The 25,017-nt window shown below is 35.8% G+C and overlaps 1 protein-coding gene across 1 annotated transcript; it reads right to left on the reverse strand.

Moving 5' to 3' along the window:
• Positions 1-172: 172 nt before the first annotated feature.
• LOC135154358 (serine/threonine-protein phosphatase 6 regulatory ankyrin repeat subunit B-like) lies at positions 173-23,711 on the reverse strand. Its single transcript, XM_064100495.1, has 8 exons — positions 20,946-23,711; positions 19,716-19,873; positions 19,217-19,251; positions 15,446-15,787; positions 12,076-12,323; positions 10,710-10,838; positions 1,776-1,952; positions 173-238 (listed from the first exon to the last, which is right to left on the reverse strand). The coding sequence occupies exons 1-8, from the start codon at positions 23,709-23,711 to the stop codon at positions 173-175; spliced, it is 3,921 nt and encodes a 1,306-aa protein (XP_063956565.1).
• Between the last annotated feature and the right edge of the window lie 1,306 nt (positions 23,712-25,017).

Genomic DNA, 25,017 nt, shown 5'->3' on the forward strand with positions numbered 1-25,017 from the left:
GTGAATGATTAAATGTTACGTGCATTTCTTTTTATGAGAAATCTTGATGATAATATTCTTTTGTCATTATGATCGTCCGAAGTTCAGTGTGAATCCCATGTTCACATTCTACGTTCTTTAATTAGTGACATGTACAGAACGAACTGAAAATAGTATTAGCATGAAGCCACAGTCACGTTTGCTCTAATGACGGTGGCCGTATAGTCTGCTGTGCAAACCTATCACTCGAGTTAAGGTTCTGAATAGTGCAGCCTAATCATGCCTTGTGAACTGAAGGCCGTGTATATGCTAGTCTTTGCGTAGAGACACACTTGCTGATAAAAGTTTCAATCAGGGTCGTGCCTGCAGACTAGTGGCCGTACGGCGAGGCGAAAACATCCGTTTTAACATTGTCTGTACGAGCTACATAATTATAGGTGGTTTGAATAAAAATGAATAAATGCAAACGTGACTGAGGTATTACAGTTATCAAACACTTGTAATACCATTACTGCAGGCAGTTTGCTCGGTAGAGTTAACACTAATGCTCGATTTTATTAAAAGGTTATATATAGTTGCCTTGATTTTCATGACTTTCACTGTATTAAAATGTTATCGTCATTCAGTACCTGAAAAAGATTCTTGTCCAGTTGTTGAATCTAATGATTTCATGAGTACGATGAGCTTGTTCTTTGCTTCAGGAACAGTCGGTTGCCTCTTTCTCCATATTACAAGCATGTCGTACATGGCCTGCTGTCTGTCTTTAATTCTTCTGTACTCAATGCGATCTAACTCAGTAATGGTGAAACCAAGAGCTACGCCCAAATCATAGAATTGGTTGACGGTCATTGTTTGGGCTATTGTAAGGACATCGGCGTCTGACTGTAAGTCACTGTGCTTGGCTTCTTCCACTGCCCTGTAAAATGTTAAGTGAATGTAACAGACCGAGCGAAGGCCAAGTGCCTAAACCAAATTCAGCATTATTCTGCACGCCGTTGCCCCTCCCCTTACCACCCCCATATAATGCTTGTTAAATCATTCATATCCATCAAAGGCTTCATTCATTAATATAATAACAGGAACATGGCTTGGTCATAGCTTTTAGTGCACCACCATACGTGTGATCTAAGGCGAATTTAATAGAGAATTCTTGCGTTGCAAGCACGGATCAACACTATCTTTTGATTAATCACAAGCAGTATGGGACGTCATGGTCTAGCGGTTATGTCCCTCGGCTTTCAACTCAGGGACGTGGGTTCGACTTACGAATCACAGATATTTGTTAATAGTTGATTGCAGGCTGTGATGTGCATGCGTGTAAAGCAAGACACCCACGAATAGCTGATGACCTCTCTTTTCCCGTTTCACTGCAAGATCCCCCATGTCAAATTATGTCGATCCCTTGGCTAAAAGTATATTGATTCATACCACTTACCTGACGAACGATGTGGCCTCGGAAAGTAATTGGCGTGTCGGTCCTTCTGGCATATCTGGGTATAAAAAAACACATCAAACGTCCCGTTTGAATTTATATGATCTTGATATTCTTGTGTTTGATGGACATTTCGCCTTATCATTTAATGGCAATAAAGGCATTCAGCATTATCGATTATTTTCATTCAAAAAAAAATGTCAGATTTTCCTTTTTGATAACCCACTGCAAAATTACTTGATCGAAAACCTATACCTATTCCATGTGCCTTTTCATATCATTTTCAATCTATAAAAGTTGGAAAGTTGGCTTTTCCTACTATCTTCATGATTTTTTTGACGAAATTAATTATCTAACAATAAACGATGATAAAAATACCTGTGTATCTGATGACGAAAACAATGGATTGTGACACTTCGAGCTTTCCCGCCTGTGTAATCGTGATGGCAATTCTTGTAAAGTCTTCATCATCCCCTTGAGGAGAAATGGCAAACATTACATTCTGACTCATCTTGGTTCGAATGTCCTTGGAAGGAAGGACCTGTTGTAAAAAAAATGTATTTATTCAGTTGAAGCAATAGATATCCGATTCGAGTGACTTGCGAGGTGCTGGTAGAACTGTCCGCATCAGTTTAAAATGACACGATTCCGGTATTTAACATGTTTAAAAACAGCTTTCGGAAGACTTACCCGAGGGGCGAACGGACATTTTTTTTTTATTATTATGTTTTATCTCTCTCCAAGATAAAAATAAAAACATATATTATAGTACAATCAACAAAACATTTCATTTTTCATATACAAAAAAATACATCATTGATATTGGTCTAAACATAATGAACATGCAACATAATTCAACTGAAGGACTGAGAGAACCACCACCCGACACCCCCCCCCCCCCACTCACACACCCTCACACACCCACGCAAGTACACAGCCCCAACGACAAGTTGACACTATGCGATGATTATACAAATTTTCATGCCACAAATGCCTGAACAATGTTGATTATAAGTAGGAGTGGGCTATAAATGGGTGATTTTTGGTTTTACTGTAGCCAACAGTTTTTTTGTGTTCCTTTTACCTTATCTCAACATAAAAGGACAATATTTTTTTGTCTCGGGTCCGAGAAAAAAGTGTGCCGGGCCAAAATCCAAAATGGCCGCCAACCCCCCCCCCCAAAAAAAAAAAAAAAAAAAACACACACATTTTTTGCCGCAATTTCTCTATTTGGTGGTCTTTTTTTCGGTTTAGGTGTCTATTCACATGTTTTGGGGGCAGGCAATTTGTTTTTCCTAAAATTACTATTTTTAAACCATTATATGTAGAGTTTAAGGATGATTTTACTTAAATTTACACATTTTTAAAGCCTTTTTGAGACAAAACGTAGGTATCATCGTCCTGTGGTTCTTGGATATTAGACGATACCAGTTGAAGAGTAGCAAGCAGCTTTGTATAGCTATACTGATTTTATTCCTATAAATTGGGGTTTACGGATATTTGCGAAATATTTCAAATAAAAGAAAATGTCATTTATCCATAGGGGCTATACGGTATACAAGGTACTGTACATACTACACTGCATATATCCATGCATTGACCACCATGACATGGAATACTTGCCAATAGTATCATTTTGTTCCCAATACTTGTTAAGGGTGGGGTTTCACACGCCAATACTTGTTAAGGGGTGCATTTGCAGAATATGGAAAATACGTGTTTAGGGTGCTTTTCGAGACCCCATAGTCGCGCATGGTATCCACTCGTCAATGGAAGAGGCCCCTCCAGGCATAAACATCACATATCATATATACGTACATCACATTTTTAGCCATATATTCTTAAACTGGGTTTTTATCTGGTTGTGGTGTATAAACATGGGGTCAGGTAACTACCATGGTAACGCTGATCAACAGCCAATCAGAATCAAGGATTCCATGCGAGTTACTATTGGTCGGCAAAGTTACCATAATGGTAACTTTTATGCAATGGGGCCCAGAATAGCTACAAGTACAGTGGAGCTAAAATGCCATAATGTGGGGTTGACTATAATCCATTGTTAATGGTATTTATCTCTCTCCGCCCCCTGAATTAGCATAATTGACAAAATATGTCCTCAATTTCTGAGACAAAGCATATCTTCACTTTCTTAGGCATCTAATTCTAAACGTAAGAGCTCATTTCTACGACACTATAGTTCATATACAGACCTTGTTATATGTCATGGTGGTCAATGCATGGGCATACATGTATTGCAGTGCAGTTTGTACAGTACATTGTATACTATAGCCCCTATGGACAAATGACATTTCTTTATTCAATAAGATATGTTTCGCAAATATCCGTAGAACCAATAGTAGAGGAGTAAAAGCAATATCTACATGTATATGAAACTGCTTGCTATTGTTGAACTCGCATTGTCTAATATCCAAGACCCACAAGACGATGAAACCTAATTTTGGGCTGAAAAAGGGTTATAAAAATTGGTAAATTTAGGTAAAATCACCTTTTAACTCTACAAATAATGGTTTAAAGGTAATAATTGAGGAAAAACAAATTGCTTGCCCCCCAAAAAAATAAAACATATGAATAGACACCAAATAAAGAAATTGTGGCCAAAAATGTGATTTTGGGGTGTTTTGGTGGCCATTTTGGATTTTGGCCCGGTACACTTTTTTCTCGGACCCAGGACAAAAATTATTGTCAGTTCATGTTGAGGAATAGAAAAAAACTCACTGTTGCCATATCAAAATGACAAAAAGAATATTTTTGATCCATGTATAGCCCACTCCTATTATAAGAACAGGTTTTCAAAAAGGCCATTGTTTAAGAATGAATGCTATAGAAAATGACTAGAACACAATAGAAAGCTAATCTACTCGCGAATCACACGTGTTACCTTTAATGCAGTTACATTGTAACCAAGAAATGTATGTGCATGCAATGTCAAAGAGCGCATGGTAGCTCAAAATTTGCCTATAATGCTCATTATGTTAAATTGCTCTTTATAACTTTAGTATCTTGTCTCATTCTTATTTCTAACATTACTTCTTCCTTTGTATACATTTCTACATTTCTCTTTGTATCACCTTCCCTATATTATACATTGATATACGTTGTTGTGGCTGTTGTTGTTGTTGTTGTTTTACTGTTTCTTTATCTGTTTGTATACTGAAATTTTACTCTGTATAAATTCATGTAATTCAGCCTTTGGATGCTAATTTAATTTCATCATAATGAATACCATTTATCTTTCTATCTATAATTTACCATTAAGCCTAATAGTACTCTTCATCTTTTATACAAATTTGGTCCTCAATGGTAGCCAATTTTAAACCATTAGACTACGATTCATGTACCATGACGCGCCATTCTTTTACCATTGATGTACCATTAATTTGCCAATGGTATGCAAATGAGGTCTACCATTTCTCTGTAAAATGCAAATTGGAATGAATGGTACCCAATGGTAGATGGTCTGTGGTATTACAATGGTATTCTGATTAGTGTTTCAATGGTGAATGATTGGTTCCCAATCGTACATGGTCTATCATGTCTATGGTATATCGATGGACCATTGTGAATGGTGTTTCAATGGTGCTCCCGAATGTTATTCCAATGGTATGCTATTGATTTTTTTTTTGACCGCCGTTGAAAACATTGTTGGTCTGACGATGTATGTGCATGGACGTCTATCAACGATAAAACGTACGTTGGAAGAACAATTTCTTAACGTTGTTTCAACGTTTATCAAACGCTGTAATTCAGCCAACGTTGGAATCAGTGGCGTACCGTGGGTCATGGCATTGGGGGGCACCAGCAAAAATGTTGAGTCACTTAGTGGGCGCGCGAAGCGCGCTCATTTGCCAGGTATACTGACCTAATAGGGACATTTTAAGGACGGTGCCATTAAACGGATATGTGTCTCAATTATCAAATAATGCGAAAATTTTTGATATTCAGGCCTAAAAAAGGATAATAAGCAAATTTTTGTAATCATGATACGTAACTCTCTCACCAAAAAATCAATACGAAGCGCGAGCTGACATTTTTGTATATATTGACCCGAAAAAGGGTCATTTTAAGGACTGTTTTAGGGAATTCATAAAGAGCATACATATCTGACCATAATCATCTACTGCGAGCGCCATGCAAGCGCTTGCTGATTTGGTTAAAATTACACCTAACCCATGAAACATGAACATGTTACATATCTGACTACTCAACTATTGCGAGCGCGAAGTGCGAGCTGAAAATTTTTGAAATTCAGATCTGAAGAAGGGCATTCTAAGGCTTGTTTGTAGGAATTCACTAAGACCATACGTATTTCAATAACCAAATGATGCGAGCGTGAACCGCGAGCTGATTTGTTTTTATATGAAGAGCAGACATCTCGCCAGTCCACTAATGCGAACACAAACACGGACAGGAAATGTTTGATATCTAGACCTTAAAAGGGGGCAATCATGAAATAGTCATTAAAAAAAGCATATGTCACTACATAAAACAATAAATACTCGAAGTGCCAGGAAATGTATTTGGTGTATATTGACTTGAAAACGGGATGTTTTAGTACAACAGGATTATACATATATATTTATATATCTCATTACTCAGACAAATCAAACGCCAGAAATGATGAACACACTAGCCCTCTATATACGCCCTAAGCCAATGTTTCATAAATTTATGAAAAAAATATTTCTTATGTAATATGATGTAAAATACAATAATTTCTTCTTCCCCACTACGTTTCCCTTTCTTCTTCTTTTTCTCCTTTTTCCCCGTTTTTTTTTGGGGGGGCCAGCCGATTGGGGGGGGGGGCGTGCCCCCCATGCCCCCCCCCTGTAGTTACGCCACTGATTGGAATAGCGTTAACAGACAGTGTTGGTTCAACATTGTAAACTTTGTTAGACTGACGATATATGTGCGTGCATTTCCATCAATGCTTCAACGTTGGTCTGACGATGTACACGGATGCACTTCTATAGATGATGCAACGTTGCATGCCAACATTGAGGCAACAGGAAAAATACCTACGTTTGTTCCAACACTGTACGTACTGTATTGTCACCTTGGAATCTTCAAATATAATCCTTGGCCAAAATGCAGACTTTCTATAGATCTATATCTCAACAAGTGTAGGTTTAGACTTTGCCTCAGGAATCACCCCTACTGTAACTGATATCTCACGCCTACCCGGGAGGTTTTTTTTAATTAGAGGAATCAATTAAGATATCCACATAGTCAAAAAAGGGGCAGGATAATGGCTTTGTAAATCAAATTTAAATTTATCTCATTAATAAAATAGCGGAGTCTACCCAAATATTTGACTAACTTACCAACCTTTCTACATAAGTTTTCAATATGGACATCCCACTTCAGTTAATTGTCAATTATAAATCCGAGATATTTAACATCAGAAGACTGTTGTATTAAATTTCAAAAGATTACTTTTACTTAACATATGTCTCGAGCCTGTGAGTAAAGATACGGGTTTTTTTAAAATCTTTTATCGTCAACTTATTTACTGTAAAAAATGAAGTAATTTAGCACTTACAGTGCTTGTATAGTGACTGCACCACGAGTGCTGATTTTCTAGTTCAAATTTAAACTAGAAAATCAGCACTCGTAGTGCAGTCACTATACAAGCACTGTAAGTGCTAAATTAGCACTTCTTTTTTTACAGTGTTATTGCACATCCATTTATAAATAAACGACAAATCATAATTTAGCTTATTTTCGACACTTTTAACATTAAAATCAGAAAAATAAATAACAGTATCGTCCGCATAGATTTGAGCAGAAGAAATGTACAGATAGAGTTATATCATTAATAAAAAAATAATAAATAGCAAAGGTCCCAGAATAGAAACTTGAGGTACTGTCCCTGTATATTTCCCCCTGATCATTAATAAGAAATAATAAATAGCAAAGGTCCCAGAATAGAACCTTGAGGGACTGCCCCAGTATATTTTTCCTGATCAGCAGCGTGCATCCACTGATCTGTAATTCTAACTAAATAAGTTAAGGCGGAGTGTTTACTCCTAAACCAAAACTGAACTGCAGATAAGAGTTCATTTTTTTTCTAAAAATGTGATATACAGTGCGTCCCACAAAAAACGAAACCAAGATTAAGCGATGATTTATCATAACTTAATCATAAATAATATAGATAAATAACCTACCATTGTAAAACTTAGAATCTCCTCTTTCATCTGAAATTATTTAGAATATTTCTCATTCACGCATGAGTGAGCAAAAACCATTTTAAGAGGGGATATCAAAAAGTCACTTGGTGGGCTGTATTTGGGTTTCAAAAAGAAAAACCACATTTTAAAAAAATTCAAAATCTGCTCTTTAATATGATACCTCAATTACAGAAAATGGTCAAGTAATGACAAAGTTCTGGTTATTTGAAATAAGGCTTAAATTTCAATAATCTCATAATATGAAGAGATTTTACAGGCTAGCGTTCAGCGTCACTCGACGATCAGCCAAGCATTAAAGGGATGGTCCGGGCTGAAAATATTCATATCTTAATACATAGAGTAGAATTCACTGAGCAAAATGCCTTAAATTTCATTAAAATCGGATAACAAAAAATAAAGTTATTGAAGTTTAAATTTTAGCAATATTTTGAGAAAACAGTCGTCGTGAATATTCATTAGGTGGGCTGATGATGTCACATCCTCACTTTCCGTTTCCTTATGTTATTACATAAAATCATAATTTTTTTAGTATTTCTTCCTGTGTGAATACTATGTCTCCCTAATAATGAAATAAGTTACAACAATAAATATCTAATGCACTAAATCAGTTGTCAATCCAATTTTTCTAGTTCTTGGAGGAAAAAATTTGAATAAACCTAATTTCATATAATGAAATACAAACGAACAAGTGGGGATGTGACATCATCAGCCAACCTAATGAATATTCATGACGACTGTTTTCACAAAATATTGCTAAACTTTAAAATTCAATAACTTTTTTAGTTGTTATCCGATTTTGATGAAATTTTCGGTATTTTGCTTAGTGATTTCTACTCTATTTATTAAGCTATAAATAATTTTAGCCCGGACCATCCCTTTAAGTCTTTTGTTAACCGTGCGATAGCTTCTGCGGAAAACCGGTGAAAACACGTTTATTTAATGAAATTATGGGAATACAAGCACTGTTTCGAGGGAACAGAACTTTTTTACTTCTTGACTATTTTCTGTGATTAAGGTATCAAATAAAAGAGCAGATATTGAACTTTTTAGCCATGCGGCTTTTCTTTTTTGACGATCAGACAATTATTAAAGGGGAATCCAGCCTTGGCCATAAAATGTTTTGCTGGGAAGGAGAAAAATAAATTAAACAGATTGGTGAAAGTTTGAAAGAAATCGGACAAGCAATAAGAAAGTTATAGCTGCTTTGAAATTGAGATCACTAATAGTATATACATTTCAAATTGGCAACTGGGTAAGTAAATTATGACAAGGGGCAAGGACAACTTTCCCATAGGCCATGTACTTTATTATCAGGGATTTGTGGTTTTCTCTTAAGTACCCATTCCCCTGAGGCAGTAATCTAATAATAACCCAGGTAGTGAAATTATAATTTGAAGTAAAACTTTTGGGAAAATGACATTTTAGCCATATATGAATTGGAGTGCATGGAAGAGTAGTCCTTGCCTTACATCACTATGACATCCCATATGCAGCCAATTTGAAGTCTCCATGAGTATAGTGATTACCAATATTTACAACTTTTAAAAATTCATAACTTTATTGATGTTTGTCCAATATTGTTCAAACTTTCCCTTATCAACTTGTCTGATTTTTCTTTTTCTTATAAAAACAAGTTTTTATTTGGGTTGGATTCCCCTTGAAGTTTTGTGTTAACCGTGCGATAGCTTCTGCGGGAAACCGGTGAAAACACGTTTATTTAATGAAATTATGGAAATACAAGCATTGTTTCGAGGGAACAGAACTATTTTTAATTATTGACCATTTTCTGTGATTACGGTATCAAATAAAAGAGCAAATATTGATTTTTTTTAGCCATGTGGTTTTCTTTTTGAAATTCAGATACCCCCCCCCCCCACCAAATGAGTTGTTGGTATCCTTTCCTGAAATTGTTTTTGCTCACTCATGCGTGAATCAGGAATAATCCAAGTAATTTCAGATGAAAGAGTAGATTCTCAGCTTTGCATTGGTAGGTCATTTGTCTATTTTATTTATGATTAAGTTATGATTAATCATCGCTAAATCTTGGTTTCGTGTTTTGTGGGACGCACTGTATATATATATACATTCTAACGAAATGAAAGGGTTATTTAATGTTCAGCATGGTTTCGTAACAGTGAAGAGCGTAGAATAATTTTTGATCCACGTATATAGTTGCATAGGAAAATTCAGTAATCGTTTGTAATCGATTATGTAGGTATTTTCTTAAAAATGCGTTTAAGCACTATTTGCTGAGAAATAACGATATTTACAACTATGACTATATTAAATATGTATCTCTAATTATTTTTTTACTGTTTGGGTATTATATAATAGAAGTGTCAATTGCCATTGCAGTTGCAAAAAGAATTTACTTTACAAAATTAACTTTTTTTTTTTAAAGTTCTAAGCTTACTGATTGACAAGCGGCCTCCTCAATCAAAGAGTACAATCAAGCTCCGTGCTCAATTATGAGCCATGCAATATGCTTGGAAGAGACTGCTGAACGAAACTCCGTTCAAGTTTCATTGGAACCTGCAGCGACAGGATGAACATGATTTTTTAGTACAGTTATAAGAATTGAATGCCTTGCTTCCTGTCTGTTATTTTGTTACAAGGAGCTACAAGTATACATGGTCGGAAAAGCAGAAGTACTGACTAGAAAAGGAGCGAGAATACTGACTTTACTGAAATACGGAAAATACTGAATTTATCGAGATACTGAAAATACTGAGATGAGTGAGGAAACTGAAAGTACCGAAATTACTGAGATACCGAAATACTGAGATTACGTAGATACTCAATACTGGAATGATTGAGAAAATGGAGATAAGGAGTAACAGAGATTAATTTTGAAAACTGCAACAGTCGGTACGGCTACAATTTATATGTATATGATGGATGTGTCTTTGAGGTAATTGTGTAATACTGTCAGATGAGCTGGATTACCTTCATTTTCTGCCCCTTTCACTCCCTTTTTTTTTTACTTACGTCCTGTAACGTAAACATGGGTTATGTTTATTTTTTGTTGTAACATATTTACAGAACATAATAGCGGTGATGAATAATTCTTGATCTGTTAATAATACCTCTCTTCCAATTTGTTCCTCCTCATGATAGCAAGTCAATATGACGTCATTAGAATTCGCTTCAACGCTGAATGGAACAGAGCGATGCCCTTTACGGAATGACTGCTGCATATTCTCCTTTTGTATGTCCTGTTGAAAGGAGATTATAATACCATTGTTTTATCTTTATGATAATGTAAATGACTACCTGTAATAGGAATTTAGGGTCACTTGTACATCAGATAAAGAAAATAATATCAAAAATAGAAAATAAAAATTATATGAAAAAACAGAATACAGCAACTAATTTTTTTTAATTCACGAATATCAACCCAGTCGAAATCCTCGTTCACAATCAAAGTATCTTCTATCTGAAATACTAGTAAAGTCCACTAATTTTGGTGATAGAGCTTTTGGTAAAATAGCATCAAAATTATGGAATAACCGACCTCGTAATGTAAGATCAATAACAGATTCAAATCTGTTTTTATGTTTTAAAAACGTACCTTTTTTAACCCTAATAATGTACATGTTTAACTAGAGGGTTCATTCAGCCCCCCCCCCTCGACATTTTTTTACGATAAATCCGCCGTGCAAAACTTTCTGACTGCGTCGCTAGCAGCTTTTTTTTTCAAAGTCTCGTGCAACTTTTGAGAACAAATTTCCGACCCCCGGGCAGGGGGTTTCGAAATTATGCAACATTTCGTAGTGCATGCAGACCCAAAATTGCTCGAAAACGTGAACTCGTGAACAAATCCACTGCAAATAGTGTTTTTAGCCAAAATTCATAATTGTATCATTATTTTTCCTTTTACTGATTAAAATCAATTAATTTAATCCTGTCTTTGGTCAAAATAAAGTCCCCGAAAATTTACATTGAAAAAAAAAAAATAATAAACAAAAAGTCTAAAAATAAAGAAATACATAAGAATTTTAGAGAACAATAAAATACATAAGAAAACAAATTGATGTTTTTTTAATGCATTTAATCAGATTCCTATAAAGAGTATGCGAACTAAAAATTAGCAATTTAGGGGCATTAGTTAGTTAGTTAGCAAACGTTTGATTTGACGCATAAATTAGCATAATTGATTAGCAATGAAATTTTTCGCAGAATTTGATCCGATAGTTTTGTAGTTTATGCCATGGGTAATGCGCGAACCGATTTTAGTCCCGATCGCGCGATCGACGACCGAGTTCGGAGGGGAAAAGGGAGTGACTACATAAATTAGGGGGGGGGAATATTAAAAACTAGGGGGGAATTATAGACTACATGGTATCATGTATCTCTAAGAACTGTATATTATTATTGCTTTTTATTCATGTTTGGTGATGTAAATATTAGTATACAATAGATATTGATATCCGTAATAGAGAGCTTACTGACCATTTCAATGCCAGGAATGTCGGCATGCACATGAAGGCTAACCTCAAAGTCTTGCCCCCTGTGTATACTGTCTGGGATGTATGGAGTGCATAGAAGTCGATGTCGGATCACATGTTGTTTAAGAGGAATCAGAACCCACCACTCAGCACAGTGACCAATGTACAGCTCAAGATGACTCTTATAAACTTTAGAGTACGGTGGTTGGTCTGGTGAACTGGATGACCTCATTCTGACAGTTTTGGGTAGGTCTTATTTAAAAAAAAAATATTAATTAAATATAGATTTGGGAGTATCATGGCAGTACGCAAAGACTGACGACATTGTGACTGGTGTTGCTACTCTTTCCTTCAACACCATTCGTGTTGTGAACACATTGGCGGCGGAGCAGAGGATTCTCTTTTGTGTTTGGGGGACGCAACAATAGATATCTATTGTTGCGTCCCCCCCCCCCCCCCCACCACAAAAGATAATCCTCTGCTCCGCCGCCAATGTGTGAACAACATTATAATTTACCCCACACTGCCAACACTGATATCATCAACAAAACCACAACTGCATAATATGATGAGCAAAATGAACTTTTTCTTACAGGCTAGCAATGAAGTCGTTTCTGGATGCCCTGACTAGCACATTAATGGTGTGGAGCTCATCCGGCATCTTGCAACAAAATTTATCAAATTTATTTTATTTCAGCCCAGTTGAAACTGTAGTGAAGTATATTGGTGACATAAATTGAGGAAACAGAATTGAAAACGATGAAGAAATGACATAGAAGAAGCATTTTCTGTGATTTAAGAATAAATATCGTATAAATTAGCATAAATAATTTTTTAGTCAAAATTTATAAATTATGTGTAGAACCTTGTTGAGCTCTCAGATCGAACAACAAAGATCAAAATCATTCAACAAAAAATAAGAAGCATTTTATGTTAGTTTTGAAAAATATGCATAAATAAGCATATTTCACGAGTTTCAAAATTCTGTGTAAAAAAGCTACTCAAAAGTTTTAAAATTATTTGTAAAAGTTTTGTGAAACTCATGAAGCTCTAGATCTACCAGATGGAAGGAAAAAAAATCAAAATCGGTCAACAGATAAAGTAGGAGAAGCGTTTTATGTGAATATTTAAAAATATGCATGAATTTTATCAACTTTTTCAAAAATCTTAGAAAAACTTGTGTATAGTAGTTTATTTTCCTTCTTGTCAAAAAGAGATATACTGTACCATAAACAATACGGGTTTAGACAGAACTACAGTACTTACATGGCTCTTTCAGATTTTACTAATATTGTTGCTAAATTATTTGAAAATAAAAGAGTTGTTTTAGGTATATTTTTAGATTTTACCAGGGCATTCGATTGCATAAGTCATGAAATACTTTTACAAAAATTGCAATTTTATGGGATTAGGGGTACAGTACTTCAATGGTTTTCTAGTTACTTGAACAAAAGAACTCAGTATGTTTGTGTAAATAATGTATCTTCTGAAATCACACATAATACCTATGGTGTCCCTCAGGGATCAGTATTGGGTCCCTTATTATTTTTGCTGTTCATAAACGACATTCAATATGTAAGTAGTATATTACAATCAATAATTTTTGCGGATGATACAAGTTTATTTCTATCTGGTGAAAATATTGATACATTGTGTTTTACTTTTAATACAGAACTTAAAAAATTTGATACTTGGTTTAAAGCAAATAAATAAAAATTTAATGCAGAAAAAACTTCCTGTATGTTATTTCAGCCAAAAAATCAAAATATCGATACTTCTTGTATAAAAATATATATCAACCAACAAATTATATCGATTGTAAATTCTACAAATTTTTTTAGGAGTTAAAATTGACAATAAATTGACATGGAAAGAGCATGTATCTTATGTATCATGTCAAATATCTAAAGCTATTGGTGCAATGAATAGAATAAAGAAAATTGTTCCTTTTTATATCCTTCTTAAATTGTATAATAGCATGATCTTGCCATATCTTAACTACTGTAATATAGTATGGGGTGGCTGTGCAAAGACCTATCTTAATAGAATTTTCATTCTTCAAAAACGAGCAATACGAATTATGTTTAATTTACATCCTTACTCACACAATGCTCCTGTCTTTAAAAAATTCAGTATATTAACAGTTTTTGATATACATAAACAACAGATTGGCATATTTATGTTTTCGTACTCCAAAAATATACTTCCGAAGTTTTTAGAAAATTGTTTTGTATATAATAAAAATGTATGTAAATATGCGACTCGTCAATCAAATCTTTTCTATCTACCAGCGCTAAATTATAATTTCTCAAGAACTACCATTTCTTATGCAGGTCCTAAGTTTTGGAACAAATTACCACAAGAAATCAAAATATGCCCAACTTTGAATATGTTTAAAAGAAAACTATAAAATACCTAGTTGAAAATGAATCCTAGAATAAAGTTAACAAAATCTTGCCGGGGGGGGGTCCAGGATGTCTGGTTGTCTTTTGTTATTTCATTTACACTTATATTTTTGAATTCCATGTGTGTCTATTTCTTTTTCTATTGTTTTGTGTTATACTTTGTATATATTGAAGAAACATTTTATGTAAATTTTTATTATCTTTGGGAATAACCCTGATAGGCCTTCCCACCACATTATGATTCTGAACTGAATATGTTTCTTTTTAATGTTTTTTTTTTATTGTATATATCTATTTGCATATGAATTTGTACTTGTGTTTTTAATCAGATGTGGAAATAAAATTGAATTGAATTGAATTAATTTCGCATACATTAGTATAACATTTTTTCTAGTTAAAATGTCAAAATTCTTTGTATAAGTTTGGTGAACCTCACGAAGCTATACCAGATGGAAGGAAAAAAAACCGATTAACAAATAAAGAAGCATTTTTTTTTTGGGGGGGGGGGTGTTGGTGAATTTTGAAAAATGCGCATAAGATAGCATATTAAATGAGTTTCAAAATTCTGTGTAGAAGTTTTGAATCCCCCACCCAGTGCTATCAAAGCAAACGGAATTTAAATCGGACTTGAAATGACGAAGAAGAAGCATTTTGAAATGGTGGACAGACGACGGACGCCATGGCACGGCGTAAGCCCATCTGGCCCTTCGGGCCGGACGAGCTAAAAACCAGTCGATATAACCTGATAGAGACCAAGCATGCTCAGGGCAACGTGTCACCAATATTATCATCTGACAGGCTGTCTTCATCATCGGCTGTCATTTTTTTTATTATGATTCACTAACAAACAGAGGCCTGTGCAGTGGCAGACAGTATGGTAATTTTAGAGAGTCAGAACTTATCAGTGGTTACAAGATTAATGAATCGGTCCCATGAAGACACCCCAGTATCCTACATTTATTAACTTACCCCTCACAGAATCCCATACGCGGTACACGATGTCTGGTTTCACCTGCTGTGGATTGATGACAAAGATAGAGTGTGGTATAGTTATTTTAACAGGTTGGTTGAAGATCACGGTTGGAGGGTCACACCTGATCCCACAGCAGGCCATTGATTCACTTACTGGGATGTCAACACCGGGATTGTCTCTCATGACGGCCAGTGTGATCTGACAAGAGTCATCATGTGGAACTGCTCCAGGAGGAATGTATATCGATATCCCATGGTCTTGTAGTTTGATTTCCTGACTGGTATTAGTTTTTACTTCTGCAGAAACCTCGGGAGAGGTGAATGGCCTATTAGTGAGTTCTGAAGATACAGGAAGTGAGCAATTAGACCAATGGTGCATACATTCCAAACGAAATACATGCATTAATGTGTTTTGAATGAATTAGAGCTCCAGAAGAATTACATTTTACATTAAATTCGTCTGCAGAGTTAATCTTCATCTTAAGAGTACATTCACCATTAGACTTACTCATGTATTTGTCATTATCAAGTCCTCAAGTTTTTATCATCTTTAATAAATGTATATATAAACTATATATCCTTTATTACCTCGTCTTCATTTAAAATAATGCTGGTTGAAAGAAAAGAGCAACTAGATCCAATGCTAAAAGGGTGGAGAACCCGTTTTTCAACCAGCGAGATATCTACTAACTGTTGAACGGCACAAGGACAATCATGCCACATGACAAGAGAAGGAGAGGTCCTCTCTGTAAGCAATCGATTTAACTAACTAACTAACTGTACTTATTAACTACCTCCTCGACATCGAACTTGTCTCCTGAACTGCCATTGCGATGGACTGACACAACGAAAGTAACAGCATATACCTAGCTGTAGGCATGGTAGGCCTCCCTCAAAGATGATGATTACGACAGTGACAATGAAAGGAGATATGGAAATAGACCAAGAAGACATACAGAAGATGTGCCGTCCAGACGGAAGAAACAGATGGACGAATTAACAACGATCGCGAAACGACAAACAACAGAGACAACACCTGGGGAGTGTTTCATAAAAGGACTTATCGGGCAATTTATCCTACAAGTCCTGTTATATCCGACAGTTAGCATAGTAGCAGTGCTTCTAAGCCAATCAAAATGAAGAAAAGTTTTCAGATCTGACAACTTGTCGGACAGAAATATTGATGAAATGCTCTCCAAATGACACATTGTACTCCGACAAAGGTAACGACGATGACGATAAATAGACTGATATGAACATGGAGTTGACAGAGAAACTGCAACCAACTATTATGACTTCCATGAACTTAACCATGTTGATGCCAGGATTGAACAGAAGGAATACTTTAAGACTGTGTTCAGACAGAGGAATATTTATGTTTCAGTTTCTTTGATGTTTCATGCCTGTTTAATATTCCTTTTGCTTTAAATTTACTTCTGATATTTGGATGGCTCTGGGAAGTCACACTGCTTTTTGTATTCTTTTGTGAAAGTGCGTGTATGATAGAACACAACAAAATTATGGTACAATTAGAATTTCACTTATTTTAGATATTACAGGTTGTATGAATTGATAATTTTACCAAGAATCTTTTTTGTTAGCATAATAGTGTAAGAATGTAAAACTGATAACTGATCCTCTGTATATCCGTATGAATTAATTTTGTTTGAAGTCTCATGGTTCATTCACAACTGGTTTTAGTATTGCTGATATTTCCTCTCATATATGTAAGTGTTATAGTTAATGCGAAATTATCAAAAATGTTCAAAGAGAATATAAATAAAAAATTTCGAAGGGTTGACAAGTCAAATAAGCTTGAACTGCATTGATAAAAATGATAACATGCAAGAGTTGATCATCTGATATGATTCATGTTTCATTTGAATCGATAATTTCGGAAAAGATACATTATGGTATCATCAAAGTAGATATTACAAAAGATTAACTTAGGTATTTCAGTCGAATATATAATGTCAAATGATTACAATAAAAAGTTGATAAGAGTACACCTATGTAATAGTAGAGAGTACACCTATGTAATAGTAGAGAGTACACCTATGTAATAGTAGAGAGTACACCTATGTAATAGTAGGACCAATGGTCACTGGTGGCAGCAGTGGCGTAACTACGGGGGGGGGCATGGGGGGCACGTGCCCCCCCCCCCCCCCCCAATCGGCTGGAAGAAAAAAAAAACCGGGGAAAAGGAGAAAACGAGGGAGAAAGGAAGAGAAACGTAGTGGGAAAGAAGAAATTATTGTCCATTATAATGCTATATTATATTATGTTATGTTATATTACATAATGTTATGTTATATTACACAAGAAACATTTTTTTTCATAACTATATGAAACCTTATTTTGCTCAGGCCTATGTCTTCATTTTTTCTGGTGCTCGCATAGACTGTTTAACGAGATATATAATTTTGTTGTACTAAAACCTCCCGTTTTCAAGTCGATATACACCAAATATATTTCCTCGCAATTCGATTTATTGTTGTTTGTACTGACATACAGCTGTATGCTTCTAACTACTTAAAGTGATTGCCCCATTTTAAGGTCTTAGTATAAAACATTTCCTGTCCGTGCTTACGTTTGCATTAGTGGATTGGTGAGATGTCTGCTCTTCATGAGTTCCTAAAATCAGTCCTTAAAATGTGCATTTTTTCTGATCTGAATACCAAAATTTTCAGCTCGGACTTCGCGCTCGCATCATTTGCTTAGTGAAATACATGCGGTCTTAGTGAATTCTTACAAACAAGCCTGAGAATGCCTCTCTTCAGGTCTGATTTTCCTAATTTTTAAGCTCGCACTTCGCGCTCGCAGTATTTGATGAGTGAGATGCGTATAATCATGATTATAATGACTTCAAAAAGTGCTTCATGTGTTTAGATGTAATTCTAACAAAATCAGCAATCACTTGGCACTCGCATTAGATCACTGTAGTTAGATATGTATACTCTTAATGGATTCCTAAAAATAGTCCTTAAAATATCCATGTTAGGGTCAATATATACACAAATTTCAGCTCGCGCTACGCGCTCGCATCATTTGGTTAGCGAAATACGTATGGTATTCATTAATTCCAACAAACAAACCTCAAAATGCTGGTCTGACTTTCCTAAATTTTCAACTAGCGCTCGCAATAATTGATTAGTGAGATGCGTATGTTAATCATGATTACAATGACTTCATGTATTTAGATGTAATTCTGACCAAATCAGCAAAACATGACACTAGCATTACATGACTATGGTGAGATATTTATACTCTTAATGGATTCCTAATATATAGTCCTTAAAATGTCCCTGTTTGGGGTCAATATATACAAAATTTTCAGCTCGCGCTTCGCGCTCGCATTTTTGTTTAACGAGACAGGTACGTATATCATGACTACAAAAAATTTGCTTATAATGTCCCTTTTTCGGTCTGAATATCAAAAATTTTCAGCTCGCGCTTTGCGCTCGCATTATTTAACCAGTGAGATACATATCCGTTTAATGGCACTGCATGTCCGTAAAATGTTTCTATTAGGTCAGTTTACCTGGTCACTAAGACTAGTGACTCGAATGTTTTGCTGGTGCCCCCCCCCCCCATGCCGTGACCCACGGTACGCCACTGGGTGGCAGATACAAATACCAAGCCTTTTTGGAAGGATATTGTTTCCTTAATTACCCTAATTGTAAGTTTCATTCCGATAATATATCTGTCTCAATAACGTGTTATTATGTTGGGTTAACGATTGATGTGATGTTTAAGAAATGTTCTTACCTCTTGTAGATTTTACCTCATCCAATGAAGATAACCTGCAAGTAATCACAAACCAAAACCACTTTGTATATATTTTGTTTAATTAGTAGTATATGCCAGCTTTCCTCATTTGTAATTCTTTTTGGAAGTTAGAAGGATGAATGTAATCACACGTAAAGGATGTCACTGCAAAATGAAATGAACAAATGTGTACATCTCCTGTGTTTCGAATGTGAACTTGAAATAAAATGAAAAGTGATTTTTTTTGTTCTTCATATTTACACAACGAAATATTCATTTGCACCCTAAATAGTGAAAGTGCTCTTACACCAAAAGAATACAAATCTACTCAGACTAACTTCACATTAATAATTCAGAAATCAGCAGCAATCCCGAGGGTTGGTAATTTCACCCCTACCTTTTTTTAGTTTGTGAAGAACATGGTGAATTTTGTCCATAAAACGTATTCCCAACTTTTCCACGTAACGACGTGTGATATAACAACATATGAAACAGTCACCTTGACAATATCATCTGCCTGACTAGTTCATCCTTGGCATAGTGGATCGGTAGGTTGCCTGTGTCGTCCTTTACATCTAGCTTGGCGCCATTCTCAATGAGATAAAACACCAAGGACTCATTAGGAGATAACCCGCCATTGTAGTACTCGTTGGATATCTGAAACAGAGAACAGCTTTCATTATTTACATGGAAAGTACAACCTGCTTTTACATGGGAATATTTTGTTTTAATAAATGATTACGCTAGCCAATGCGAATACATTTGTAGTGTCCCCTACAATCACTCAATTGGTTAGCTACATATACATATTATAATAATGTTAATATTCTGGGTCGTAAGTATATAGACGCCCGTCGCTGTAATGAAATGATAAAATGTTTCAAAGCAATTAGTTTGTTCCTTGGAAATAAATTTTGTTAACGTTAATGAAGGCATACTTTTCAGCAGAATGATCTTCTATCATTAAGAGAATTTAATTCAAAGCTAAATGGTAAGTTGTAACCTTTGATATCTGGATTAAGAAAAGCTTTAGCCAGTTTTACAACCTATATTTTGATCATTTATGATGTCTCCTAGAACACTTGTATAAGTCCTATCAATATTGCAAACAATGTTATGGAGCCCCGTTCCTTTGAATAAATCACCTCTCTGAGTGTATCAGTGTTTTGAACTATCACGTTGTTCTTGTAGCATAATCTGATAGCTTTATGAAGACAGGTCTGGCCGTCAGACGACTGTAAATTGAGATCACATCCATTGGATATCAACTTTTCGATGATAGCTGTATGGCCATGTATTATAGCAAGATGGATGGGTGCTGTATCGTCCTGGATGGAAAGACAAATAATCTCCGTATAACTAAAGCAAAAACATTTTTGCGGGCTAATTTTCCAATGTCACTGCCCTGCCTACAGCTTTAACATTAATAAGCGTTAACATAGTAATGAATGGGTATTTCCAGTGCTCCATTTTTAGTTTCCATGGCATTTCTGATCATTTTGAAGGTAAATACTAAGATAATCGTGTCTAGCCCATGTTTAATTTGTCCCGGCTCCTTTTGAAATTTAGCATCTTTGTCTTAAATGATGGTGGGTAAGTTATATGCTACAAAATAAATAATACAATCCTTTATCGAATGTACATTACAGAAATTAGTCCTAATATAAATATAGTAATAGAACAATAAAGGAAAATTAAAGTACAGTTTATTTCCAAGAAAATTAAGTACCTTGGTATTCAACTTGTCTCGTGTTGCCTTATTCACCTCAGCTCCATCGCTGAGCAGATAGTCGGTGATATCAAGATGACCATGCATAACCGCAATGTGTAATGCAGTCGAACCAGTACCATCTCCTTTATTCACCTCAGCTCCTTTGCTAATCAGGTATTTAGTGATATCAAGATGACCATTCTGTACAGCGGTGTGTGATACAGTCCGACCATCATTATCACCTTTATTAACCTCAGCTCCGTGACTGATCAGATATTTGATGACGTTAATAAGACCTTTGTCAACAGCTCTGTGTAATGCTGTAATTCCCTCATTATCCTCCTTATTAACCTCAGCTCCTTGACTGATCAGATACTTGATGACGTCAACATGACCATTGTAAGCAGCATTGTACAATGCAGTCTGACCATCATTAGCTCCCTTATTAACCTCAGCTCCTTGACTGATCAGATACTTGATGACGTCAACATGACCATTGTCAGCAGCACTGTGTAATGCAGTCCAACCATTACTATCTCCCTTATTAACCTCTGCTCCTTGACTGATCAGATACTTGATGACGTCAACATGACCATTGCCAGCAGCACTGCGTAATGCAGTCCGACCATTATTATCCTCCTTATTAACCTGAGCTCCTTGACTGATCAGATATTTGATGACGTCAACATGACCATTGCCAGCAGCACTGCGTAATGCAGTCCGACCATTATTATCCTCCTTATTAACCTGAGCTCCTTGACTGATCAGATATTTGATGACGTCAACATGACCATTGTAAGCAGCACAGTGTAATGCAGTCCGACCATCATCTCTACCCTTATTTACCTCAGCTCCTTGACTGATCAGATATTTGATGACGTCAACATGACCATTGTTAGCAGCACAGTGTAATGCAGTCCAACCATCATTATCTCCCTTATTAACCTCAGCACCTTGACTGATCAGATATTTGATGACGTCAACATGACCATTGCCAGCAGCACTGCGTAATGCAGTCCGACCATTATTATCTCCCTTATTAACCTCAGCACCTTGACTGATCAGATATTTGATGACGTCAACATGACCATTGCCAGCAGCACTGCGTAATGCAGTCCGACCATTATTATCTCCCTTATTAACCTCAGCTCCTTGACTTATCAGATACTTGATGACATCAACATGACAATTGTAAGCAGCATTGTACAATGCAGTCTGACCATCATTAGTTCCCTTATTAACCTCAGCACCTTGACTGATCAGATATTTGATGACGTCAACATGACCATAGTCAGCAGCACTGTGTAATGCAGTCCAACCATTATTATATCCCTTATTAACCTGAGCTCCTTGACTGATCAGATATTTGATGACGTCAACATGACCATTGTAAGTAGCACAGTGTAATGCAGTCCGACCATTATTATCTCCCTTATTTACCTCAGCTCCTTGACTGATCAGATATTTGATGACGTCAACATGACCATTGTAAGCAGCATTGTGTAATGCAGTCCAACCATTATTATCTCCCTTATTAACCTCAGCTCCTTGACTGATCAGATACTTGATGACGTCAACATGACCATTGTAAGCAGCATTGTACAATGCAGTCTTACCATCATTAGCTCCCTTATTAACCTTAGCACCTTGACTGATCAGATATTTGATGACGTCAACATGACCATTGTAAGCAGCACTGTGTAATGCAGTCCGACCAACATCTCTTCCCTTATTAACCTCAGCTCCTTGACTGATCAGATACTTGATGACGTCAACATGACCACTGTAAGCAGCATTGTGTAATGCAGTCCAACCATCATTATCTCCCTTATTAACCTCAGCTCCTTGACTGATCAGATATTTTATGACGTCAATATGATCTTTCAGAGCAGCAGTGCATAATGCAGTGAGACCTGTATCATTTATTTTGTTGACCTCAGCTTCTTGACTTATCAGAAACTTAGTGACGTCAATATAACCTTTGAAAGCAGCGAAGTGTAATGCAGTCCAACCATCGTCAGCCCTTTTATTAACCTCAGCTCCTTCACTGATCAGATACTTGGTAACATCAACATGACCAGTGCTAGCAGCACAGTGTAATGCAGTCCAAGCATATCTACCCCCTTTATTAACATCAGCTCCTTCACTGATCAGATATTTGGTGACGTCATTACGACCACTGCTAGCAGCAATGTGTAATGCAGTCGAGCCATCATCTCTTCCCTTATTAACCTCAGCTCCTTGACTGATCAGATATTTAGTAACATCAACATGACCAGTGCTAGCAGCACAGTGTAATGCAGTCCAACCATCGTTATCCCCTTTATTAACCTCAGCTCCTTCACTGATCAGATACTTGGTAACATCAATATGACCATTGACAGCAGCACTATGTAATGCAGTCGAACCATCTTTATCCCCTTTATTAACCTCAGCTCCTTCACTGATCAGATACTTGGTAACATCAACATGACCACTGCTAGCAGCACTGTGTAATGCAGTCCAACCATCTTTATCCCCTTTATTAACCTCAGCTCCTTCACTGATCAGATACTTCGTTACTTCGAGTTGATCATTCTGTACAGCGCTGTGTAATGCAGTCCGAGCGTTATTATCTTCTCTATTTACCTCAGCTCCTTGACTAATCATATACTTCATGACTTCAATTTTACCATTTTTAGCAGCAATATGTAATGCAGTCCAACCTTCAAAAAAGCTACTTCCTCCATTTACCTCGGCTCCCTTACTTATCTGATATTTGACGTCTTCAAGATCATTGTTCATTACCGCAATTAATAATGCATGGTTGTTTCCCATTTTGATTCAATTTGAGTAAACTTGTGAAATCTGTATAACCGCTTGACAATCTCCTCACCATACAGCATCATTTAACTCTAGCTCTCCTCTTGATCATTTTCCCAATGTAGTTCATCATTTTTTTTTAAATATCAGAAAGTTCCTATCACCACAGAGAGATGTCAATAGTCTTCCTTCCTGTGTACCTATTTGAAAATATATTTTCTCTCATTAAATTTATACAATCGTACCTTGTGCGCAGCAAAATGTTTGTCGAATCGTTATCGATAACAAAATAGAGATAATTTCTTTAGATGGGACTTTAGCACTCTGCATACAAATATGTATTACAGATATTATTTCTTATCTAGAGATGTATTTATTTGAAAACGCTGTAACTCCAATACTCATTATAGAGAATATGAGACTATACAAGAAAAAAAACCCAGTGGGGTGGCAAGATGCGTCAAGATTAGAAGAAACTTAAAGGCGAGGGGGCGAACTGACCGACCTAGCTTGTCATTGGTGCTATTTTTGGCTTCATTTTCTAAAGTGAAATTGAATGACTTCATGTTCAATCTCGGTAAATTCTGTGAAGATTTTCTTTAAAAAGTAAAAACAAATGAAGAGCTCAGTCGCAAAAGGGGTCAGGTCAATTTTCATCAAATTTGATATTTTTTTTCCTTTTAGTCTCAATTTTTAGTAGCTCTATAAGAAAGAAAACTTGATATTCACATTAAAAAGTGAACAAAAATGGCAAAGAAAAGTCACCGTTTTTTTTTCAAAAGGGGTTAGGTCCATTTCAGTTTGGCTGAAAAAGGGGTTAGGCCCACATTTTTTTTTTTTTTTGGAAAAAAAATTTGAAAAAAAAAACATGAAGACAGGTACATTTCTCTTATACCCAATTTTATGTTCTCAGGTAGGGTATCATGAAAATTTATTTTCGCAAAAGAACATTGCAATATGAGAGAAATAAAAAATAATGATTTTCTTGGAGTGGACCTAACCCCTTTTGCAACCAAACTCTTCTGAAGAGCTCATTTGTCAAAAGGGGTTAAGTCCATTTTTCATGAATTTTATTGTTTTCTGTCTCAAAACCTATATCTATATAATTTTTAGTCGCTCTGATGATACCGAAGAAAATTTGAAATTTACATTTAATCGTGGATAAAAATGGCAAAGAAAAAGAGATTGGATTCATTTCAGTTTGCTTGCAAAAGGGGTTAGGTCCACAATGATAATTTTGGAAAAAATGTTGAGAAAAAAATGAAGACAGGTAAATTTCTCTTATGCC

This window comes from Lytechinus pictus, chromosome 6, assembly GCF_037042905.1.
Source record: "Lytechinus pictus isolate F3 Inbred chromosome 6, Lp3.0, whole genome shotgun sequence".
NCBI classification, from domain to species: domain Eukaryota; kingdom Metazoa; phylum Echinodermata; class Echinoidea; order Temnopleuroida; family Toxopneustidae; genus Lytechinus; species Lytechinus pictus.